Raw genomic sequence first — 26,319 nt, 5'->3', positions numbered from 1 at the left:
CATACTGTATATTCTTACTGCAGAGGTTCCCACTTGTCTTCCTGGCTTCTGCTTCACTACCTGTTTTTCTGTGCTTCTTAGATGAATCTTGCCCATCTGAACATATTTCTTTCCAATATTCTTATTGCTCATATGACATTAGCAAACTGCAATACACAGATCACATAAGGGTCATTCAGCAGTATGTTATAGCCTGTCATATGACGGATTTTGAACATGTGATTGAGAGTCAGCTATCATCTTTCTTGTGGATATTGCTCAGTTTCCTTGTATGACAATAAGACACATTTGTGTGAGCGTAGACCTAAATTCAGAAGTGAATAAAGAAAATGTAGTTTGCAGTACTGAACTGGATATTGCATGAAACTTACCATAAGAAACTTACATAATGTTAAACATTTTCTTGTTGGTTATACTGTAGCTCCCTATGCACCTGAATCAGGTAAAGCTCTTGCTAGCAAATGTTTCCCAATATACATGTGACATTTGGATTGCTACAAAACGTACAGATGCAGTTCCATGGCTAGTTGTCCACTCCTTTGTGATATGTAGCTGAGTGTCTGGGTCCTGTATGTAAAAGCTATAAATCAGTAGCATTACAAACATGCAAAGATACAGTGGGTACGGAAAGTATTCAGACCCCCTTCAATTTTTCACTCTTTGTTATATTGCAGCCATTTGCTAAAATCATTTAAATTAATTTTTTCCCTCATTAATGTACACACAGCACCCCATATTGACAGACAAAAAAGAATTTTTGAAATTGTTGCAGATTTATTAAAAAAGAAAAACTGAAATATCACATGGTCCTAAGTATTCAGACCCTTTGCTCAGTATTTAGCAGAAGCACCCTTTTGAGCTAATACAGCCATGAGTCTTCTTGGGAAAGATGCAACAAGTTTTTCACACCTGGATTTGGAGATCCTCTGCCATTCCTCCTTGCAGATCCTCTCCAGTTCTGTCAGGTTGGATGGTAAACGTTGGTGGACAGCCATTTTTAGGGGTCTCCAGAGATGCTCAATTGGGTTTAAGTCAGGGCTCTGGCTGGGCCATTCAAGAACAGTCACAGAGTTGTTGTGAAGCCACTCCTTCGTTATTTTAGCTGTGTGCTTAGGGTCATTGTCTTGTTGGAAGGTAAACCTTCGGCCCAGTCTGAGGTCCTTAGCACTCTGGAGAAGGTTTTTGTCCAGGATATCCCTGTACTTGGCCGCATTCATCTTTCCCTCGATTGCAACCAGTCATCCTGTCCCTGCAGTTGGAAAACACCCCCACAGCATGATGCTGCCACCGCCATGCTTCACTGTGGGGACTGTATTGGACAAGTGATGAGCAGTGCCTGGTTGTCTCCACACATGCCGCTTAGAATTAAGGCCAAAAAGTTCTATCTTGGTCTCATCAGACCAGAGAATCTTATTTCTCACCATCTCAGAGTCCTTCAGGTGTCTTTTAGCAAACTCCATGCGGGCTGTCATGTGTCTTGCCTCTCCTCAGTGTGTGCAACACTGTAAATTATTGTGTATGTGATTATCGCAACATAACCTAAATTTAAGTGGCATTGCATCTCTTCATGGAGGTTTAAGGCTAGCTCCACAAAGGTCATTTTATGCTTCTATAGATTTCAGAAGTGAAAGGAATTAATTAATAACAGTGCTAATCTTCATTCCATTCATCATATGTATCATTCACTGCGGTGGGTTGGCACCCTGCCCAGGATTGGTTCCTGCCTTGTGCCCTGTGTTGGCTGGGATTGGCTCCAGCAGACCCCCGTGACCCTGTATTCGGATTCAGCGGGTTAGGAAATGGATGGATGGATGGATGTGTATCATTCATAATATGTACCTATTTTCAAGATTTATTAATAATAAGTAATTACAAATATTCAGTATATTGTGTATGGCTTAAATGACCCTACGTTACTTTGGTTGAATATCAAAATAACACAAATTGAGCAAATCAAATTCAAGATCATTTAACAGGGAAAAAATTTTAAACCTAAAACCAAAAAAGAAGTAGCCTGAAAATATATATTTTTTCCACTAATGAGTCTTTGCTTTTAGAAACAATGTGCAGATATTCTCTGAGAGAGAGGTAAGGAGCATGCGCTGATTACAGCATGTTGCTGCACCCACCCACCCACATGACAAACTACACGGATTGGGATCTGAGTGCTGCTGTGCAATCTGTGACACCTCAGCACCGCACTGAACAGTGTGAGGTTTTTCACAATGGCTGGAGTGCCACCATCCCCTGAGGTTTCCATGCAAGTTTGAGGACCTGTTTGCAGAGCTGGATGCAGATTAACATCATACCCAGGACGGATATTTTCTAAGCATCATTAAATATGACCGCAGTGACCTTATGACTATGGCCACTTCATGTCATAATATACGTACATGAAGACCACCCCATCTAGCGATACATGATGCTACAATACATCATTCCAAATTTGTTGTGCACAATTAAAACAATTTAAAATAAACAAACAAGAATTAAGAGGAAAGAAGTAAGAACAAAATATTACTTTATTTTGTTGAACTATGACGTGTAAATCCTAACACTATTGGGATAATCTTCAGCTTCTAGTAACACTGTGCTAGAATAAGTGGGTTACTAAAATAAAGAATAAACAAATGGATGAACAATTAAGATACTTTAAAATCTTTTTTTTAATCATAGGGTTAGTATTATTGCAAAACTGCTGATAAAATATGTGGAAGTATACTGGCAGCATTCAAGTGATGGAATGGTTGAGTGATTGCACATTTGAAAACATATTTTTGCGAATGAATGTAGAATAGTGACATTCCATTTTTATTTTCTACAGTTCACTACGGGTACTGTGTCCTGGTTCATTGCTGGATTAACTCTGACTATTCTAGGGGAAGGGCAGACTTTTGCGACCTAACATAATATTCTAAAACCAGGTGCAATGCACCTACACATGCTTACACATAGTCAGTTTAAAACAAATTGTTAAACTTACCTGCACGTACCCAGAGAAAGACCTATTCAGATATGGTGAGAATGTGTAAAAACCACGCAGACAGAGGCTGAAATTTAGGATGGTGGATTCATATCAACCATGCCTTCATTTCCTGTTCCTAATGATAATATACGGAGAACCTTGTTTTGTAATGCAAACAGCAAACTATTTAAAAGTCACTATCTGGGCTTATCTGGGGCATCCTTAGTGGTAAATTCCTGAAGAATTATTCTTGGATAGTTACCTTTAATGTGTTTTAGGCATGTCCTGGCATCCTCATTAGATGTCCACAGCTCCCCAAGTAGCTCCTTGTAATCTGGTAGAGCAGTCAATCAACTTAAAGGTCTTTCTGGTGTTGTCAAGCTCCATACCTTGACGATAAAAGTTGAAGTGTATTTCTTTTAATAAACCTCATTTTGACTGCTTGAACCTACAGTCTCATTCTTGCAGTTGTGCAAAATACTTCTTGTGCATAGGAGTGTAGATTAACCAATACATTGTCCAACAGATTAGAAGACTGCAGTTACAATTTGTTGTAAATTTGTGTTTGTATATAAAGTATATAAATTTTTCTCATATTATTTTTTAACACTTTCTATTTTTCTAAATATAAAGATTCCAATTTTGGCAGAATATAAATTATTTATTGTATTATTTTTATTTTATCTCAACACCTTCTTGTTTTTGTTTTGGGGGTCACCATTTTTTACAAGGACACAAATGCAGAATGCTAGGTAATGGGAACTGGAGGTCACATTGAGTGACATTATTGAAGCGATGATACTTAAGCCAGCTTCATCAGTACATTCACTATCCAACCTTGACTACTGCTTCTTGTGCTTTCTAAAGTGTTTCAGGACAAATTCTTTGACTATGCTCTTAGGACTGTTTCTTGACTTTGATTTTGGTTCATGTTTGGGTTTACAAATTTATTAGGGTGTCTTTCTTGGTTTGGACTGCACTTGTTTATATGCCTATGGTTCATCTTCTGACCTGTTTTCAAAATTTACTACTGCAGAATCCCACAACCTTTGCTACTTAGAATCATAAACAGTTAAGGCTCACTCATTAGTGAACTTCTACATCCAATTTAAGCAGATTTAGCTTAACCCCATGATTGAGGGCTTAACGCTTGTTGCCCAGTTACCCGAAGTCTTCTTCAGATCCACAAAAAATTTCTAGTCATGAGTGGCAGAATGCCTCCCACCAAATACTAATATGAGGTCAAGGAGTTAGTCTACTATTACATGGATTTAGGACAGCTTATCGGCAACATAGAACAGATGTGTTAGCCAAGTAACAACAGTATTTAATACCTTCAGCATGTTTGGCCTAGTGTCATCTAAAGTTGAAGTTTTGTCATCGTGAAGTTTTTTAAACAGTGGCTTCAGCAAAAATTAACCAAGTCTCAGCAGGTGCTTCTGACATTGTTGTGCTGAGGAGGTTTCATTCCCTGGGTTCAGGAGATTCTCAAATGCTCCTTGTAACTCAGGATAATATCTGCTAGATTGTCTAGTCAATGTCAATGCTTGTGTAGCCTTGCTGAGAAAGGGCCCAGCATCAGATGATTTCAGGCTATCCAGAAGTCTAGATGGCTTCACCAAACCCCTTCCACTTTTGGGCCTTTGTTTAGCTATCCTTTTGGCCTTCAACAATTACATGGTCAAATCCACAGATCTTTCTGTTTAAACTATACAGAAGGCCTTGTTTTTTAAACATTATATATTTTAGCATTGGGGATTGTCATAGCCCTAGTCAACTTTTAGACATCTCTCCTGTCAATGTCTTCAAAGAGTCCTTTTAGACAACATATTCTAGACCTCCACAGAAAGAGAGATGCAGGAGAATGTCTGCAGTAGGTGAGTTAAATCCATCTTAAATATTAAATCCATCTTTTGCTAGGGATGCTCCGATCAGGTTTTTTTAGGGCTGATACGGATCACTGATTTCATATTACTGAATTGGCTGGTTCCAATACCATTTCCAGTTATATTTTTTTATCATTTTTTTATTTTTGCATAACCAGATATGGAGAAGCTTTATGTTATATACTAAATGTTAACTTTTAATATTGTAATAATTAAACTATAGAATGCAGGTGCTACTTGTTAATTGTTTTTGTTAAAAAATTTAATTCTGTAGTGTTATGGTTCAGTGACCATAAAAATACTAAAATAAATTAAACTATTAAAATATTTAGAAAAAATATTTATTTATAATAGATATATCCTAAAAGAAAATAAAATGCTTATCATAATTACAAGCCATCATCTTGTTTAATTTCTTCTGTAATATAACTATCTAAAAGCTTAATTTTAAAAAAGTAGCTTAATTTGTTTAACAAAAATATATATTCTCACATATTGATTTAATTAATTGTTATTGGCAGTTAAATACTTAAATGTAAATATACATGCACTTATATATGATCATTGTTTAAACATTAATTGCACTACAGCTTTTTTGCTGTTAAAATATACATTTACTTTATTTATACTTTTTTGGGTGCTTTTTTTCCAATGTACAAACTCAACATTCCTAATGATTGCGGTGTAATTATAAAAACGTATTACCATTTTCATTATGCTGTACTTATTTCTTATCAAAACATATACTGTATGACCCATACAAACAAATAATAAAAACAATGTGCCAACCTTAAAAAAATCCCAAATCTACCAGATGTTCACACGATATTTATCAAGAAGATACAAGGCTAACATGCTTAATAAGTTTACAAATAAAATGGTCAAATTTTGCTGTTAAACTAACAAGTCTATTGTTTACCAAGCAGTGGTTTCAAATTCTTTTTTCTCTCTTCTTTTTCCATATGAAAATGTGAACTGCTGTACTTAACACAAGCTCACTCAATGTCCAAACTCAGACAAGCAGTGTTTGTTTTAATTAAACAACAAAATAAAATGGCCTGAATTCATTAAAGTAACTTATCTTGTTGTTTGTGTAGTTGCACCAATTGACTCCTTTGATTCCTTTTTCTCCATTTATTAGTCTGTTTTCTTTAAAGTAAAGGCTAATATTCCAAACTTCTGTCTCTCCATCTCTCTGCTAAAGTTGGCCATACTACTGACTGTTTACAGGATGTTGGGAGCAAGAAAAGTTGTGTGCTAGCTTAATCAATGTTAATACTTCATTTAAAGGAATGTTACAACTAAATTACTGTATCGGTCAGAAAAGGAGATGCTAAAAAAATCATTTTTCTTAATCTGATTTCCAACCAAGTCTTTTGTAGTGAAAATCATCCAATTTAGATCAGCAGCTGTTCGATTGAAGCATCATTACCTTCTTCAAAGCACTCCTAAGAAAATGTTGTCCAGTCATATGATGCCCAAACCCTAAAGGCCAGCTTAACATCAAATGATAATCAGTTGATAGTTCGGCAACTGTTTCTATCTAAGAGTTCCAGAACTTCAAAACTATCATTGCATTATGCAGCAACTGAAAGGGTGTCCTTAGTGAAAGGGGCTTTATCACCTTATGAGTAGCCTTGTGTTCGAGCAAGGTTTTCCTTGTGCCATCATTATGCTCTAGAGATGTGATTCTTGCATCCACCATTACATGCGCCAACTGTAAGGCAACCAATCATATTTTTTGGAATATGCACACACCTCTTTGGGATCTCTCATGTGAATCAACTTAAAAGTAAGACAGGTGCTATTTGAAAGAAAGAAGTCTAGTTCCCAGGTTCCTAAGCTAATATATCATTTAGAAAAGTGTTTAGCAAATGTGGATGGTAATTTTCAACATCCTGATCAAGCCCTTGTTGCTTTATTGGCAGTAAAATAATATTACACTTTTCACACAGTAGGATAATGTCTTCAGCAATGGTCTTGTCTACCCAGACCTGTCCCACATATAACTGTCACCTGTCTGGTATAACAAGAGGCCTTCACATGTTTGCTTTGTTTCTGCTGGGCCACTAAGGCCCCACTGAGTGAGAAACACCTGTAGGCCTGAATTATGGCTGCCACAACTCTGCTGCTATATCACGAAATGATATAGAAGTAACAGACAAAAGCTGGAAACAAACAAAGCAACATGTGATTATATATATATATATATATATATATATATATATATATATATATATATATATATATATATATATATATATATATATATATATATATATATATAAAGAGAGAGAGAGAGAGAGAGATACACTAGTCTCAGTAATGAGCTAAAATTGAATGTTGTAGATTGAACCTGCACAAGCCTGTTTCATTCACCTGGTCTTGTGTGAAGAGAAGTGAGTGTATGCCTCACTACCTCCTAATGATCACACAATGCATGGAGTACAATATAAATTGCATAATATAAAATGTAAAAAAAAAACAATGAGGAAAATAACATTTAAGAAAGGCAAAGAAGCTCATAATGAATGAGTCTGACAATTCTAATAAACATAAAAAAGTTGAACAAGTTGCAATTGCTGACAAATCCTATACTTCTTATTTTATACCAAGTATAAATTTAACAAATAGATTCAATCTCATTGGTATATAAGCAGAACAGCAGGCAAGTGAGACTTGTGTAACAGCTTTTGCTTTCTGTTGGCTTTTTGCTACCACACTCACCTAGGCACAAAATAGATAAGTCAACAAGCTGGCATTTCTGTATAAGGAGGACTCTAAGTTACATACATGAATGCCCTAAACGAGACCTTAAACAGATCTGCTGTCTGACAGATTTTAAATAATCTTGCCTACTATTGTAACTAAGTGGTACATTTGAATGGTGGTTAGCGTTGGTTATGACTTTGGTTTTCATTTACTTTGGCAGTTCTCTGTGACTGTGACTATGAGTATGTGTGTCAGTGAGCCCTGCAATCAACTGCCACACAGTGCAGTGTTTGTTTTGTCCTTATGCTTGATGTTCCTGGGATAGGCACTGTGCCCACATGACCCTGAATTAGATCAGTTGAGTTTGAGAATATTTCTTGTTTCTGTGATCTTACGATGTTTATGGCCTTTCTGTATGTGGAAAATGGCCATTGGGCCATCAAATGAAAACACATTTAGATAGATAGATAGATAGATAGATAGATAGATAGATAGATAGATAGATAGATAGATAAGGCACTATATAACAGATAGATAGATAGATAGACAGATAGATAGATAAGGCACTATATAACAGATAGATAGATAGATAGATAGATAGATAGATAGATAGATAGATAGATAGATAGATAGATAGATACTTTATTAATCCCAAGGGGAAATTCACATAATCCAGCAACAGTATACTGATACAAAAACAATATTAAATTAAATAGTAATAAAAATGAAAAAATAAAAATAAAAAAGCAGACAATAACTTTAATGTTAGCATAGATCCACAGCGTCATATCATGATGATATGGCCATCCATGGAAACAATAGAAAATTTCCAGTAAAAAAATGCATTAATAGATGTAGAATATTGCAAAGTGATGTGTCTGTTTCTAGATATCCCTTTTCCTGATTTGTCCTTATGCTATATGACATATCAAGAGAGTCACACTTTTATATTTGGGTTCTTTACTTTCTATATTTTAGTTTGTGTTTATAAGAATTACTTATGAACGCTTTGAAATCACTTCAGTTTTTTTTTTATCCAGCACCTCCTGACTCACCAGTATAAGAACACCATAACATATACTGTTTAACTCATCTTGATGTCTAGTTATGCAAGGCATCCAACTTTTTGGGGTTTTCCATATTTTTTGCTCTTTGGACCCAGAAACACTCATTTTTAGGTCGGTTTTGGACGATATCGTTTGTAGGAAATTACACCCTTATGATAAAGATTAAACCAATAGGCATCTTCAGCAAAACTCATCAGAATGACTTGAAGTTATGCATGCCACAACAATCCATCCGAGGTTCATAGTACACCCCCTAATGGGATACAAGGGGTCAAAGTCACTCCTTTTCACAAAACTTTGAGACAATGGGGATCAGTAATATAGGTATGTAGAGTTTTGCTGATGTTATTTTTGACTTTTGATACTTTACGAGTAACCTAGCCCTCTATGAACCTCTATCACTGGGTGAAAATGACAAACATCTATTACAATTAAGAATAGTTAAACTGAAGCACAGATTTTAATATTTTAAACATTTGTACCCATTATTCTTGTTTATTACGTACATCTACCTCATGAGGAAAATCATTACATTTCTTGTAAACACCCTGAATTATGACAGTTTATGCTAAGTCAGACTTTTTATTTCTTTATTTTGTTCTTTATGTATCCCCCACCTCTTGCACAAGTTTACTACATGGCAATGTACCAGAAACAAACGGCTCCCAAGAACACAGAATATCACAATCTTAATTGCAATATTTTAATAATTAAAGGTTTATTTTGATTATTCATTACTTTATACAGCAGTGTTTTATGACATATTGTATATCTTGTGAAGGTGCTTTAAACAGCTCATTTATATGTTTTCAGAAATGCATTGCTGAAGATCTGAAAAGCTAAGTGACTTGCTAAGAATCATGGAGAAATTAAATAATGGGTTTGTAACCTGCAAGCTTATAGACAGACATCCAGTTCCTATACCAGTATACCTCAAGACCTACAAAATATGGAGTTGCCCTTTGAATATGGCAACAGTTAGGTCTGAACATCTACCACTTTGCACACTATAATATTTGAAATGTTTGAGAGAGCAGATGTTGCGACACCATTCCTTGTAACGGTAGGGTGTTTCATTGAGCATGTGAAAAAGGTGGTCAGAAATATCTCTTGAGAGTTGAGGAAAACAGAATCAGATAACCCTCCTGCTCTTCATTCCCTGGAAGTATTGCTATAGGTCATCAGATCTTTTCATGGAAGTGCATACTGAAATACTATATTTGCAAATCTGTGCTTCACACCACATCTCTTGTGGATTTCTAGAAAGGAATGTCTGAAGCACTGCTTGATTGCCATTTAAATCTTTTTTGATTTCTGCCCTTTGCACTCCTTTTGGCTGACCTCATCTTGTACCTAGCAGTGCAAATAATGCCTTTCTTTTGTCAGAATGCATCTTATAGTTGAATAATAGTGTGCCTTTGTTTATAGAGAAGCCTTGTCAATCGTGTTCTCTTTATGAGGGAAAGGAGGTCACTAGGCTCAAATGAATTACAACAGCAACTAACGCTCAGGTATAAACAGTTCCTGTAAATCTGAGGTCTAGAGACATTGTTTTAAAATTTGGTAGCGAATTCATTTTTTTCTTCATATGCTTTTTAAATACTGTACATGGTGTCTCAAGAAAAAAATCTGCTTTTTGAGTTTTGTTCAAATACATTTAAAAATGTAATTGTTTATATTTGCACTTAATCTAAACAAATTATTTAGAATGAAGAAAAAAGTTGTTTTTTAACATAACATTATTAATTCAATGTCTTCTTATCATGAAAGTACTAATTACTATCAGTTTCCATCTGAGATTCTTGTGAAATCTTTGAAGGATTCAACTTTTAATCATTTCACTTCATTTACCTGAATTCTGAAGAAATACACCTAACTCTATAAAGTAATGTTGCTATAGTGAATGTCGGTGCAGGAACTCAAACCTAAAGAAAGAACTTGCACACATAACTTTGTCATAGAATGATCATAAAATCTATATATATAATTCACTAAGGCAAGACGCCCATGGAAAGCACACTGGAAGGGGCGTGGATTCACTAAGCCGCCGACAAGTAAGACACCTATGGCGCACACAGGAATGAGCCACGGCGGAGGTGAATTGCCATATGCAGCGTGTGAAACGGTTTGCGGGGGGTTTCCCATGGGATCCATAAAATAATCCTTTACAACTGAGGTTAAAACACAATGAAGTGAGCAGTCTTTAAAAACTGAGTTTTCGGTTACGACGCACGACCACGTGCTTCATAGCAAACTGTTTTACACGCTACATACAGCAATTCGCATCCGCGACAAACATGCGTCTTCTTAGATGCTCCTGCAGGAACACGGAAAGTCTACGTGAGTCACAGGTGCATCTGGACTGTGCAAAGACGACAACGACTCAAGTGACGAGTTGGAGGTGGGCACATGAGCGATGGTGGTCCGCCAGTTTTCAGTCACGGACGATTGTGTGTTGGTTCGTTCCGTGCATTGTTACAATGTTGCTTTTCTTGCTGATTTATTACATTACCGATTTTTCAAATGTTAATTTTCTCCCTGTGCTTAAAAATCATTAAAAACCGGCCTGATTATGTGACGTATGGTACGCCGCGGGTTGGTTAGTGTTCTAGAAAGCAGAGAGTTTACAGGTAATATTCAGGGATATGATTAGGAAAGTAAATAGTGTGCCTCTTTAATACTATTGGCTCAAAGTGAGCAACTGTGAGGATCTTTCCATAAATAAAGAAGTACCAATTGATCAGTCCAACAGAAGTTCAGAATACCTCTGCCAAACTGGTAGAAGCCATCCAGAGGACAACAATTTCAACAGTACTTTACCAATGTGCCCTCTAAAGAAGAGTGAATATATAGCAGCAACATTTATTTATATAGCACATTTTCATACAAAATGTGTAGATCAAAGTACTTTACAAGATTTTACTGGATAATTAAAAGTACAAATAAAATACAGAAAAGTAAATAAATTACAATAATAATAAATAAAAAAATGAAATAGAAATGTAGACAATACAAATAAACAAATAAGTAACCAAAATGGTAGAGTCCTTAAGCATTATTTGAATAAATATTCCCTAAATTCACTTTTAAGTCTCAAATTGTTATAGCAGTAACTCTGATGCTGTAGTCGGATGGAGTCTCACCTTGGTAAAGGCCACTTAATAGCAACAAGGTGCATGGCAGACTCTGAAGTCAAGAGAAAGCAAATGATTATCTTATCAAATGAAACAGAAATTGGCCAGATATATAGTCACTGGCCATGTAAATCCATCCCTATCATGAAGCCTGCAGGCTCCTGACATCATTATATAGAAATACTTTACATAATAGGTTTGGATTATGATACTTGGCAGGATTGAAAGGAGGCCATGTTCAGTCAAATGCAGGGAATTCCTTTAGGAAAAGTTCCTACATTTGACAAACGTGCCTTAAGCAAGGGTTTAACACTGACACAAACATTTCCCGTTATACTTCATTGTTTTGTTTCCACTATACCTCATACTAGCTGAATTACCCGGTGTTGCCCAAGTGTATTTGTAGAATGAGTTAAGGAAAGAAAGCAAAGATTTATGTGTTTGTTTAAATGGCGACCCTGTTGTTACTGTATTGCTAGCTGTCCCATTTGTTGTCCACGCTGCCTCTCTATCAATGCCTTTGCTCTCGTGAGTCGAGAATGTGTTCTTTTTGGGTCCTGTTGGATTCCAGAATTGTGGTAACTCTTTGAAGGGTATATACATAAACACTGTCATGTCTGACATATCCTCTTAATTAAAGACGGAGAGTAGTGCTTAAATTATGAAGAAAAGCCAACAAAGCATGAGTTAAACATTAACCTTTTGTACCTACATTGTGTTGTACTGCCATTCTTGATGAAGCTTCACACAACATGCCCCTCTGCAAAAGCACATAATACTCCTTTGTACATTACAGTAGACAGAAACAGCATGTGCCGTTGCCCAGGTAAGTAATGCTAAGCTCTGGTCATTTTGTCTGCTAGTCAGGCTTCAGTCTGTATGGATGGATCATTTTTTCTGAGCCAGCAGGTGGCAGTGGTGATCAAAAAAATAGCACAAAAGGGAAAGAAAAAAAAAAACACTGGGACGTCCATGATCACAATTTTAGTTTTTAATGTAGTCTACCTTGTCGATATCCTCCTAGAGAGCATCTTTGCAAAATCTGGTTCCGATCAGTCAAAGGGTGTAGGATTTTATAGGAAACATACAAACAGACATGTATTCTATTATATATATATATATACACCAGTAACGGCACACTGCACAATAACATGCATTGAATACACTTGACTTGATCATTCATAGTTTTCACTATGAATACTCTTTCTCTGTACGTTTAGCATTCATTTGCTCAGAGGTTGATGCGCTTGCTGCCTTCTGAGCAGCTCTTCTTTTCTCCGCCCTAGCAGCCCGCTTCTTCTTTCTTTCGTTGACATCTTTTCGCATTAAAACTGATTAAGTCAAATTACTTGGTACGTTTTCCTTAATTTTTCACTTAAGCTGGCACTTAAGTCTTCAATCTGCCTCAAGAATGATTTAAGATATGAAGAGGTAGGGGAAGTGACGGCGAAGGTGGTACGGATGAGAATGTCGCCCATACACATGTGCCACTTGTCCGCCCTTCTGGCCACTGCCAAAAGATGATTCTACAATAAAATAAAATAAAAATAAAAAGAGGAATAACCTTGGAGGTCAATCATCACCCCGAAAGCGGATAGTAGAGGTCACGTAGTATATGTGTACCACATTTCAGGTTAGTAGGTGAAACGGTTTGCGAGCGACAGATGATTTAAAATCCTAGACAGACAAACAGACAGCCACGGTAGCGTATTATATAAGAAGATATATATATATATATATAGATAGATATAAATAGATAGATTTTGTCATTTTAAGTGTTTGTGTATATTCTGGGAATTCAGGGAAGAAATCATGTTGTAGCTTAAAAATAATTGTACATATTCAAGGTGAGTATGTCACACTTTCTTAAGGTTTTAAATACTTTTTTTTTACAGAATGAAAAATGATGGTCAATCAAATAAATAAAATAAGACAATTGATCCTAGAAGTGTACCACAGATGGGAAGTTTCCAAAACTAGAATACTGTTCAAATAACAGGGGCTATTTCATGGAAAGTAATTTTGTTTGTAAAGCAGTGATAACGCTTGATTTTAAGAACTACAATGTAAATATTGTACGTACACTTGTTTTTTGGCATTTTGTTTTTTAAATGTTTCTTATAATTAAAAATAATTGCCAAAATGTGCCACAAATACAGTATTCTAATTCTTTTCATCATATACCTGTACTTTATTATATATGGTACCTCAAGGAAGAATAATACATTAATATGTTTTAGAGTTTAGCATATAGATGTGTGTGTAGGTAGCTGAGGGACTGTTTGCACCATGTCACCTTCTCTAATATAACCTGTTTTGTTCCTTTTTTCAGGTGCTGGATCCAATTCCAAAAAGGTATGTCAACAGTTTTGATTGCAACTTGACATTTTTGTTGAAGGAGGGGAGCTCATAGGAAATGAAAACACAGGCGTACTCCTGTGGCTACACATTTTGATTTCAAGCCAATCTCTTAGTGTTGTGGCTTTTTGCCTTCCGGAATTTGTTTCATGAACTTGATCTTGAATTCTTCCTGGCAGGGCTACCAGGAGATTATCTTCGAAGTGTTTGCTGTTGTCACGGCTATTTTGAAACAGCTGAAGAAAGCTTCATCTAACATTGAATCAGGTGTATTACCCAGCAGTGCAGACAACAAAGGAGGGATGGAAAATTAGATGACTTGTAGTGTTCTTTAAATAATACTTAACATTTGCATAATAGAGTGTATTCAGAAAGTGTTCAAATCCCTTTACAGTCTGCTCACCTTATTGTTGTAGATTTCATTTTAAATAGATAAATTTGCCATTTTTGCCCATCAATCTACACTTAATTACCCATAATGTCTAAGAAAAAACATGTTTTCAGGTTTGTAAATTTATTCAAAATCAACCACTATTTATATAGTGTGGCCTGTAGGTGGTGCAGCAGAGCCCCAAATCCCAAACACAAATACACCATAACAAATGGGTTCAAACTGACATTTTTATTGTAAACAAATATCTTAGGACAGGCTGCTTTATTAGGCTTTTACAGCGCAACTCTTTATTTTTCCTTTTATCCATTTCTTTTTCACTTCTGCTCCTCACCAGGTAAGCTTTGTCTATCTCCAATCTGAACTCTGACTCCCAGATTGAGATGGGGTGTCTCCTTTCAGCGCTACAGCATTACATGTCAGAAGCACTTCAGGGCCAGTTGGAAATGCCTCAAAGTATGTATACCTACTTTTGGCATCTCTGGCAGCACCCATGGCACCCAGCAGGGCTGCCCAATGAGACTACAATTCCTAGGTTGCCCCACTGGTATACACATGGCTGTTCCAGTAAAAGGATGCTACCCTTTGCAACTTGGGAGAACATGTAGCACTGATAGGTAATCTCCCTATCCTTCTGCTTCACTGTCCCATCCAGGAAAAGAAAGCACCAACCATCCCTGTCAGAATGTCCATCTGTCTAGAGCCTCCATCCAGTACTCGTATATGGGTCTTTGGGCCAGGTGAGGATCCCTCTATCCCATCCCGGAAGCCCATCCATTCATTACAACAGGTATTCAGACACTTTGATGTGACACTCCAAAGTGTGCTCAGGTACATCCTGTGTACTTTAATTATCCTTGGGATGTGTCTAGAGTTTGATTGAAGGCCCGCTGTGGCAGAATGAGTTGGCTGCACACATTTTGGATATACACATACCTGTGTATATAAAGTTCACAATTCACACTGCATGTCAGGACAAAAACCAAGCTGTGTTTAGGCATAGATTAGGGCAAGAGTATAAAACCATTTCTAAAGCTTTCAATAATTGAGTATTGGAAGAAGTTTGGAACCACTAGGACTCTTTCTAGAATTGGCTGTCTGAGTTACCAGGTAAGAAGGACCTTGGTGAAGGAGATGAACAAGAACCCAGTGGTCTCTTTAACAGAGACCTCTGCTGAGATGGGAGGCCCTGTCGGAAGAACAACTATCTCAGCAGCGTTCCATTAATCAGGCATTTATGGTAGAATGGCTAGATGAAAGCCACTGTTGAGTAAAAAGCATGTGACTGGCTGCTTGAACTCTGAGAGCATGAAGAAAAGATTATCAGGTCTGATGAGACAAAAAGTTAACTGTTTGGGCAGAACTTTAAGCACTATGTCTGGTGAAGACTAGAAAAAAACCCATTGCCTTCCTAATACTATACCTTTGTGAAGTATATTGGTGGCAGTATCATGCTATGGAGGTGCTTCTCTGCAGCAGATCAGGGTGTGTTGTCACAATAGAAGGGAAGGATGAATGCAGTCAAGCAAGCCAAAGCCCAGACTTTAACCTCATTGAACATCTGTGGAGAGACCTGAATATGACAATAGAGCTTGAGAGGATTGGTCAGAGAAAGGGATAAACTGCCAAAATCCAAGTGTGCAAAGGTTGGGGAGACTTACTTAAGAAGATCTGAAGCTGTAACTGCAGCCAAAGGAGCTTCTACAAAGTACTAAAGGATCTGAATACTTGAGAAATTACAGTTTTGTAATTTTTATTGAATTTGCAGGCCTTTCTAAAAATATGTTTTTGTCATTATGGGTTATTAGGTTGATGACCAAATGACAAATGTATGCATATAAAATTAAATCAACAAAACAAAGAGTGCTGAAAGTGAAGAGGTCTGAATAGTTTCTGAATTCACTGTACATATTTCTCTTCAAATTATGTACTTTAAAGTCATGCAGTTATTCTTTTCTAAAGTCATCACTGATAAACCATAAAGCAGTGTTTTACAAGCATGTACACTCACTTGTCACTTTATTAGGTAAACCTGTTCAACTGCTTGTTAATGCAAATATCTAATCGGCCAATTACATGGCAGAAAGTCAATGCATTTAGGGTTGTAGACATTGTCAAGACAACCTGCTGAAGTTCAAACTGAGCATCAGAATGGGGAAGAAAGGTTATTTAAGTGTCTAGGACTTTGAACGTGGCATGGTTGTTGGTATAAGACGGGCTGGTCTGAGTATTTCAAAAACTGCTGATCTACTGGGAGTTTCACGCACAGCCATCTGTAGAGTTTTGGTCGAAAAAAGGGAAACTATCCAGTGACAGTTCTCTGGGCAAAAATGCCTTATTGATACCAGAGTTCAGAGGAGAATGGCCAGACTGTTTCAAACTGGTCGATAGGCAACAGAAAATCAAATAACTATTCATTACCACTGAGGTATGTAGAAGAGCATTTCTGAACACACAACATATCGAAACTTGAAGCAGATGGGCTACAGCAGCAGGAGACCACACTGGGTGCCACTCGTGTCAGCTAAGAACAGGCAACTGAGGCTACAGTTTGCATGGGCTCACCAAAATTGGACAACAGAAGATTGGAAAAATGTTGCCTGGTCTGATGAGTCTTGATTTTTGCTGCAACAGTCAGATGGTAGGGGTAGAATGTGGCATCACCAACGTGAAAGTATGAATCCATCCTGCTTTGTATCACTGGTTCAGGCTGGTGGTGGTGGTATAATGGTGTGGGGGATATTTTCTTGACACACTTTGGGCCCCTTTGTACTAACTGAGCATCATTTAAATGACACAGCCTACCTGAGCATTGTTGCTGACCATGTCCATCCGTTTATGACCGCAGTGTACCCATCTTCTAATGGCTACTTCCAGCATAATAATGTGTTGCATCACAGAGTTCAAATCATCTCAAACTGGTATCTTGAACATGACAATGAGTTCACTGTACTCAAATGGCCTCCACAGTCACCAGATCTCAATCTAATAGAACACCTTTGGAATGTGATTGAGTAGGAGATTCACTTCATGGATGTACAGCCGACAAATCTACAGCAACTAAAATCCCTGAGGAATGTTTCCAGCATCTCGTTTAATCTATGCCATGAAGAATTAATAAAGTGGCTGGTGAGCGTACATTTTAATGATAGAGTTCAGTATGAGAGCTTTATAGAGTTCAGTGAAATTTACAATAGGAAAAGTTTTTCTAACCTGCATGATGATAAAGGCGATGCTTGTTTCAACACAGTGCATTGAACCACAGGTCAGTGGAGCCATGATCTAAAGTACTGAAAGTTAGGCTGGCAAAGTTATTTGTGCATTACAATACACACCCTAGGGGCACCGGTTTATTTTCAATTGCTACGTGGCCCTTGTCACGTAATCTGTGTTTTAATGATGCCCTTCTGAATATTGCATATAGCATAATTCTTAGTAAGATATGTGTTCAATGTAGAGTGTGTCTAACAAAATAATTAATCTTTAAAATCACTTTTGGAGTGATGTTTAAAATCCTTGCAAGTTTTCCTGTGGTCATTGGGGACTCAATTTTTCCTTTTGCAACTTTAAGAGATGATTTACCTATAACCCTTCCAACTTAATTACCTTGACTGAGAGACCACGAAAGCATGAATGAGCACTCTCTTGAAAGAGATGGCATGCCATGCTGTTATGAATACCTCCTAGCACTCAGTGCTCCTGGAATAACCTTTGACTCAGCCTGACTCCGTGTAGAAAAGGTAGCTTCAGAAAATGTGATTAATGGACACTGGGTACTGGGTAGGACCCTCTTTGCCTGAAGTCTTTGAGACATACAGTAAATTTAACAAGCTGCTGGAGACATTCCTTAGGAATCTTGGTCTATGCTGACATCATAGATTGATGTAGTTCCTGGAATTTTTTCAGCCACATATTTATGTGGCCCGCTTCCCATTCCACCTGATCTGTAACAAGCACTACTTGATTGAGATCTAGGGAATGTGCCGGACAATAGAGTAAAGTTAAGTCTCAGTTTGTGGAACAAACTTGTGCTTTGTTACATGGCATGATATCCTGCTAGAAGTTTCCTTTTGAAAACAAAGATATACTGTGGCCATAAAGGACTTAATAATGTCAGCAACAATTCTTATGTATTCCATACTATTCAAAAAAATGCACAATTGTTGTTAGGTCTAGGGGAAAATGTTTGTTACATCATTAACAATACCACACCTAGCCTGTTGCATTAATACAGTACAGGACAGATTTATGGATTAATGCAGCTTATGATCTGATGGTACCATTCTAGTAAAAATTGAGATTTGTCAGACCAAGGGACATTTTTCTGAACGTTTGTGACATTTCTGTTTTGTTAAATTATTCTGGCGATTCTCCTTTGACCTCCCTGATTAACAGGGTGTTTTGGTCTACAGAACTACCGCTTACTAAATGTCTTTTGTTTATTGCACTATTCTCTGTCAGTTCTAGACGCTGCAGTGTTTGAAAATCCATGGAAGGCAGTTGTTTCTGAGATGTTGGAACCAACACATCTGGCACCAACAACCATGCCACGGTCATAATTGCTTAGACCAAGTGTCTGTCATGCATTTTAAAGTTTGGCTGAACAACACCTTCAAACCACTAATCATGTCTGCATGCCATATTGTACATACATATGATTGTCTGTTTGCATGACCAGGCTATTTACGGTAACAGGCAAGTGGACCTAATGAAGTGGCAAATGGGTTTAGTGTAATGTGCTTAGAGAAGGGGGACACTCAAGACTTAATTCTAGACTTGAGTGTAATTCTGTCAGTCTAGTATACTGAAGAAGACAATAAACAGTACAGGAGGAATATGGCCTTCACATTATAACAACACATGCAGGGCTAGTTCTGTCTTGTAATGGATATACTGTACTTTCATTCTATGTTACAAGTCATTCTGTCAAGGAAAAGACAAAAAAAAACATCAGCTGGAGCATTTATATTTGTCAATGTTATTTCCCGCTTTTAGAACATTGTAGTTCACATGGGTTCTCACTGGAATAGTACTTGCCAGAAATTGGTGGTGTCTATAGGATTGCAAAAGTAAAATCTACCTGAAGTATCACTGAGTGTGTTGAATTTTCATAAACTTTGCCTTATTATGAGATAAACACAGCTATCCATATGTAGGTCATCATTTAGAGAACTGGGAAATAGTTTAAAGCAATAAGTTCTTTGCAGTGTTGGTATATAAAATAGACGAGACCACTGCTGTGGTAAATACAATTGAGGACTCCTTTGTAGATTTCATTAAACTACAATAATCAAAACTGTCCAGCAACACATTTCTTTCACTATCTTCAAATTAGAAACTTTGTTAAACAGAACCTGCCTGATTTTCCTCATATCCCACCTTCCTCTATGCTGGAAAAAATATTGCTCAATTTTAAGGACTTAGACACCATCTCTACAATATATAAAATCATTTTACAAATGATTTCAAAGATCCAAGAGGACACTGGGAAAAAGATCTCTCAATGAATTAATATATCAGAAAAGGAGTGGAAAGTAGCAATGCAGAGAATTCACTCGAGCTCCATATGCGCAAAGCATACAATTATACAACTCAAAATTATATATCGAGCACATCTGTCTCGACTAAAACTCTCCAAAATGTTTCCAGGGCATGATCCAACCTGCGAACGTTGCAACCAAGCCCCAGCCTCACTGGGTCACATGTTCTGGGCCTGCACCAAATTAACATTATTCTGGACAAAAATTTTAATTACCTCTCAGACAGTCTTGGACTCACAATCCCTCCTAACCCATTAACAGCTGTGTTTGGGGTTCTTCCAGAGGGTCTTAAAGTGGAGAAAGACAAACAAATTGTGATTGCATTCACTACACTGTTGGCACGCAGACTTATTCTGATAAACTGGAAGAACCCAAACTCTCCTCTTTTAAGTCAGTGGGAAACTGATGTGTTATATTATTTAAAATTGGAAAAAATCAAATACTCAGTTAGAGGATCTGTGCAGACTTTTTTCAAAACATGGCAGGATCTAATCAGTAACATTTTAGAATAAGCTCTTAAAACACTGAGGAAGGAGATTCTCTTCCCATTTCTTTTTCTTATTTTTACTAGCTTTAAGTTTTATTCTGCTGCCGATGCTCTCTTTCTCAGGGGTTGGGGTTTGATTTGTTTTCAATCGTATTTTTGTAAAAATTTATCTATTTGTATGGAATGATTACAATAAAATCAATAAAATTAAAAAAAAAACTGTCACAATTAGGTTTTCTATGTACATCTTTCTTAAATCTAAATCAGCCTTCAAATCACAGTACTGTAGTTTATACACATTTTAAAAATTGTAGCATTGACAGGTTATTTAACTTATTCCAGAATAAAGTTAGCTAGGGGTTGTATTTGAAGCAGCAAAATATAGCTATGGCCCTCCAACCGGCAGGGAAAAACCTGGGGGTTGGTGGCAGAATTGGCACTCCAGCCACCATAAAAAACCTCCCACTGGTTCCATTCCATCTGAACTTGTGTAGTGCTGAGGTGTCACCCGTTGCATGGCTGCACTCGGGTCCTAACCTGGGGTCCTGAGTTGATTTGTCATGTGACGGGTGTGGCAATGTGCTGTGTCAGCAGGTGCTCCTAACCTCCTCCTTCTCCTCAACATCTTGATCCCCAGGCCACACCAATTACAGGAAGGTCTTTCCATGCCCACTCATATAAGATTATGAATCATATTTGGTGCTTTACATTAGTCAGTCAGGGTAAGTTTCCTGAAAATGATAAATCTTAGAGTTTAAAAAGCAACTTTACAATCTACCTACTGTATGTACAGTATACATACTGTTTTTTTGGGCTTCTCAATACCCTCTTCATCAGCTATTTTTATGAATATAAAGCACTTCTTAGTTAACCCCACTGTTGCAAATTGCAAAAACCATCACTATTTGACTGAAAACCAATTGGCTGACAATACTTTCATTATCTGATGTGGTTTTTGATCTTTCATTGGGGTGGAATAAAGTTGTAAAATATGATGTGAAGTAAACATGATATCATAAATTAGTAAGCCATTACACAAAGCGTACAAATACACACAGAATCAGATACCTGTTGTTACTAAGATGAATGCAACGACAGACATGCAACATAAAAGAAATTACACTTTTATAAAGAACGGTTTGTTCTTCCTTTAGATGACAATGACAATTGGGTGCTGTTGTTTCCTGTGGTATGTGACCGCCTTCCCAGCAGCAAGAAACAAAAGTAGAATGAGGTAGTGAAGAGAAAATGTGCTTGTATATCACACTCTTGGTCAGGCACTGATATTTGAAAAATGACGAGAAAAGCAGTAAAATAAAGAAGAGCAAGGGCCAAGAAAAGTAAACATAATCTAAAGAAACATTAGTAGATAAATTTAATTATGTATTCATAATTTTCCACACTCCTTAAAACTTAAAAATGGTGGTGATGACGGTCTGCCTAGCTTCCACACCAGACCTATATACACCCTCTGTTGTAAGAGAAGGAATATTGACATGTCCAACTTCTATCCTTTCTTCCTTGTCCTCATCTTCCTCCCTTTCATTAGGCTCTTTTGTTGTGAACTCGAGAGTTGCTTAACCACAAAGCCCCAAAACACTTAAAAAAAAGCCCACTCGAGGGGAAAACCATCAAACCCTAACTTTGATAAGGGCAAGCACAGATTTCTTATAAATAAAAAGATTTATTCTTCACAAAAATGCTCTGTAATAACAAGAAGCTCAGTGGAGCACAAAAGGCAAAAAAGCCTGAAAAGGCAAAGGCAATCCAAGGTGAACAAATAACACATCAAAAGAATAGTCAGAAATACAGAGCAAAGGCATCAAAACTCCAGTAATACTGAAAGCGCAAGACAAATCTAAAAACTCGCCACTCCCAAGCGCACTCAAACTGTGGTTTTTCCCTGGCTTTATAGGGTTGATGACGCTTCATTGTGGTGATGTGCATATGACCCCGCATCTTGGGGCACTTCACACAAAACATGGAATAAAGGCGTGAATGTCATAAAAAATAGCATTTGAACCCAGGCCAGGGGAAACCCTTGGTGAAAGACAACATCTATTACAACTACTTCAGTTTAGCACCACTGAGGCAAAATGTAATGTCAGGTGATGACTTTTGAAGAAAACCGGATGTACAGTATTTTTTCAAATTCCTGTAGTGCATTCTACCGAGCTGTGGGTTAGCTAATGTACTGCCGTTGTATTGTTCTTCAACAGCCATTTTGGTCTCATCAGAAGTTATACATTAAAATGGTATTATCTAGTCAAGTACTGTATAAATCTTCGAATTCTAAATTTCAAGAGAATTGTCATGTTGTGAATTTAATGTACTGGTGATGTGTCTGGTGACCTTTTCCTTACGCTGACATCACAGGAAGAAGCTAGTTTAAGAAGCACGTAGTAGTGAATGAGTGGGTTGGGAAGCAAGTAGATTCCAAAGGATTTATATATGCAACTTTAGTTATGATGGGTTTTGGGGAAAATATGTAAATAAGTGATTGATCTTAAGATTGACTTAAGATGGACAATGTTCTTAGTGCTATAATGGCTTTGGGAAACTCACCACAGATAAGGTATAAAAAGATAAACCTAGAAAAAGAAACTACACAACTTCATTTTGGCAGATCAGTAGTGTTAAAGCAGTACATTAAAAAATTATAAGTAAATGTAACTGGAGGCCATGTAGTTTGTAATAACATTAGTATTTATATATATATATATATATATATATATATATATATATATATATATATATATATATATATATATAGTTAATAAGACATATCATTGCCTTAAAAATATAAATGATATTTAAGAAAGATTATGGTTTTAAAAATATTCAGACTTAAAATTTTATTTCAATAGTCCGTCGAATATTCTTTGATGACTTCTTAATCAAGTTTATTAAGGTTTATGAAAACAAATGTATCACATACTTACTGACAGGTAAAGTACAAGAAAAGCTTGCTGTAGGTGTGTAGCGGTTGCCTCTTGTTTTTTTGGTTTTGATCATTATTTTTACCTTTTTTGTTTGTTGCAATCTGTTTGGTGCGTGATGTCATAGGCACCAATTTATGTAGTGATAATTACTGAATATTTTAAAGTCCTCAATAACTACAGTATAATCATGTGGTAGGACATTTTTTATGTACATTATTTTAGTCTAGTAGGCCTGCATGGGATTGATGTTTTTTTTTTTTTTTAAAACACAACTTCCGCCTACAGTGTAAAGCTTTCGTTCCACCCACTTAAACATTTAAGTTTCATTCTCATGTATTACAGTGGGCTGTGTAAGACTTGCAGACTGTATATGTGGAAAAAATATTAAATCAAGTGCTATGCAAATTCAGTAAAATGAAGTAATCATATGATTAAATATGCTGACAAATAAAATCCATACATTACCATTAGGTATCAGGATGAAATCCTTGGACCCATTGTCAGACCCTATGCTGGTGCAGTGGCTGCTGGTGCACGACAATTCCTGGCCTCATGTGGTGAGAGTATGCAGGCAGTTCCTGGAGGATGAAGGAATTGATACCATTGACTGGCCACCACACTTTCCTGACCTAAATCCAATAGAACACCTCTGGGACATTATGTTTTGGTCCATCCAATGCCACCAGGTTGCACCTCAGACTGTGCAGGAGCTCAGTGATGCCCTGGTCCAGATCTGGGAGGAGATCCCCCACAACACCATCTGTCATCTCATTAGAAGCATGCACCGATGTTGTCAGGCATGTATACGAGAACACAGGGGCCATACAAAGTGCTGCGTACAATTTTGAGTTGCTGCAGTTACATTTTGGCAAAATGGACTAGCCTGCCACATAATTTTTTCACTCTGATTTTTGGGCGTCTTTGAATTCAGGGCTCTGTAGGTTGATCATTTTCATTTCCATCAAACGATGTGGCATCCTTTCATTCCTAACACATTACCCAGTCTATATCAGTATAGATATCCAGGAGGATTTCTTTTTCCCATTGAGATCTGATGTGTTTTCAAAGTGTTTCTTTAATTTTTTTGAGCAGTTTATATTTTTATTATATATTAATTCACCTCTTGTATTTGTTTTTATTGTAAATGTAATTTTAGTTTATTCTTTCACAATGGTGCATAAGTGGTGTAGCATACTTTTGTCTTATAGCATGTTAAAGCTTAAGGATATTACCGCAGGTCAGAGGTGGGTAGTAACGAGTTACATTTGCTTGAGTAACTTTTTAAGAAAATTGAACTTCTACGAGTAGTTTTACTACACCATACTTTTTACTTTTACTTGAGTACATTTGTGAAGAAGAAACGCTACTCTTACTCCGCTACATTGGGCAACACTCGACAAGTTACTTTTTTTCATTTACACATTTATATACACTATATTTTAGTCGGAGAGAAGTCGCCAGTGGATCTACTGAATGACTGTTTCACCAATCAGATGTAGCAACAATAATCACATGACTCTGTTTGACTAATCAGACATAGCCATGCAGTCACATGACCACACACAAACTTCCTGTGTCTGCAGCCTATCAGAGACTTTTTAGTCATACAGGGTTCACTGCTAAATGGTCACAGCTTCACTGCAGGAACCTTGAGAGCCAACTCCTGCTGAAGCTTAACTATCACTTCATTGAGTGAAGAAAAAGCACGTTTTAACCAAACATGCACAGACAGTCAACGTAAAGTGAGACTTCTTGTACGTGCACAAGCTGCCTTGTTCTAATGTTATTTTCTATCAGCTGTGCTATTTGGAGGGCAAGTGAATATACAGTAGTATACAGTACTGTCAGTGTACAGTATATCTCGTCACTGTAAGTAGTTTGCACTGTTCAAACATACATGTCACCTACTGTAGGTATTGGCTTCAAAAGCTTTGTTGTGAAAAACTGAGATTTGGAACTTTGTGTTATTTATTTGTACTCATTTTTTATTTTATTATTTGGAAATAGCAGAATTTGAACATTATTTTATATTTTTGTCTGTCTTATTACAACATTTCTAAAAAATAAATCATTAGGATCAAACAGTTACTCAGTACTTGAGTAGTCTTTTCACCAAATACTTTCTTACTCTTACTTGAGTAATTTTTTGGAAGACTACTTTTTACTTCTACTTGAGTAATATTATTTTGAAGTAACGCTCCTGTTACTTGAGTGCAATTTTTGGCTACTCTCCCCACCTCTGCCACAAGTAAACAGCAGTTTTTTGATTTCTGCCACATCAAAATATCAAAAAGGAATACAAAAAAGCCTTAAAAAGCCAGATCTGCCATTCTCTATGGGTTTTAACCCCCCTGCATAGGCCACTCTTCCTTCAGCTTAGCCCCAAACTCAAAGGGCAGACCCCTGGCATGCACAGACCCAAAATGTGATTAAGGGTTTTTAAATTCCAATTGCGAAAAATGTTCAGAATGGAGGAGAGAAAAGATTTTAAGGAAGGGATCACAAAAGGCAAGGTATGAAAAAAGTAACAAAATGGACAAAAACTAAAACAACAAATCCAATAAATCATAAACCATAAAATAAGTACTTTTAAAACATTCAGAAGACAATACCAGTAGATACAAACAACGCACAAAATTGAAAAACAGTAATCTAGATTAAAATATGAGGTGCTACATAAAGGGGACTGCATCAAATTACAAGAAATGGGAGTTCGAGACGTTGTGTGCAGATGGGCACAAAATTCGCTCAGGCACAGGAAAAAGAGGGTTATGATGCAAAGAACCCTATCAGAATTGATTGATATTAAGAGTGGTGTTCCACAGGGGTCAGTGCAA

The 26,319-nt window shown here is 36.8% G+C and overlaps 1 protein-coding gene across 1 annotated transcript in view; it reads left to right on the top strand.

The window, feature by feature from the left end:
- plekhg7 (pleckstrin homology domain containing, family G (with RhoGef domain) member 7) overlaps nucleotides 1-26,319 on the top strand; it is a 90,955-nt gene that overhangs the window by 2,374 nt on the left and 62,262 nt on the right. The window contains exon 2 of the mRNA XM_039761547.1: nucleotides 14,097-14,119. Within this exon, the coding sequence (XP_039617481.1) occupies nucleotides 14,097-14,119 (23 nt within the window). The remainder of the gene's footprint in view (nucleotides 1-14,096; nucleotides 14,120-26,319) is intronic.

Source organism: Polypterus senegalus, chromosome 8 (assembly GCF_016835505.1).
Source record: "Polypterus senegalus isolate Bchr_013 chromosome 8, ASM1683550v1, whole genome shotgun sequence".
In the NCBI taxonomy this organism is placed as follows: domain Eukaryota; kingdom Metazoa; phylum Chordata; class Cladistia; order Polypteriformes; family Polypteridae; genus Polypterus; species Polypterus senegalus.
Note: the sequence above shows the minus strand (reverse complement) of the source record. Positions and strands in the feature narration are given on the sequence as shown.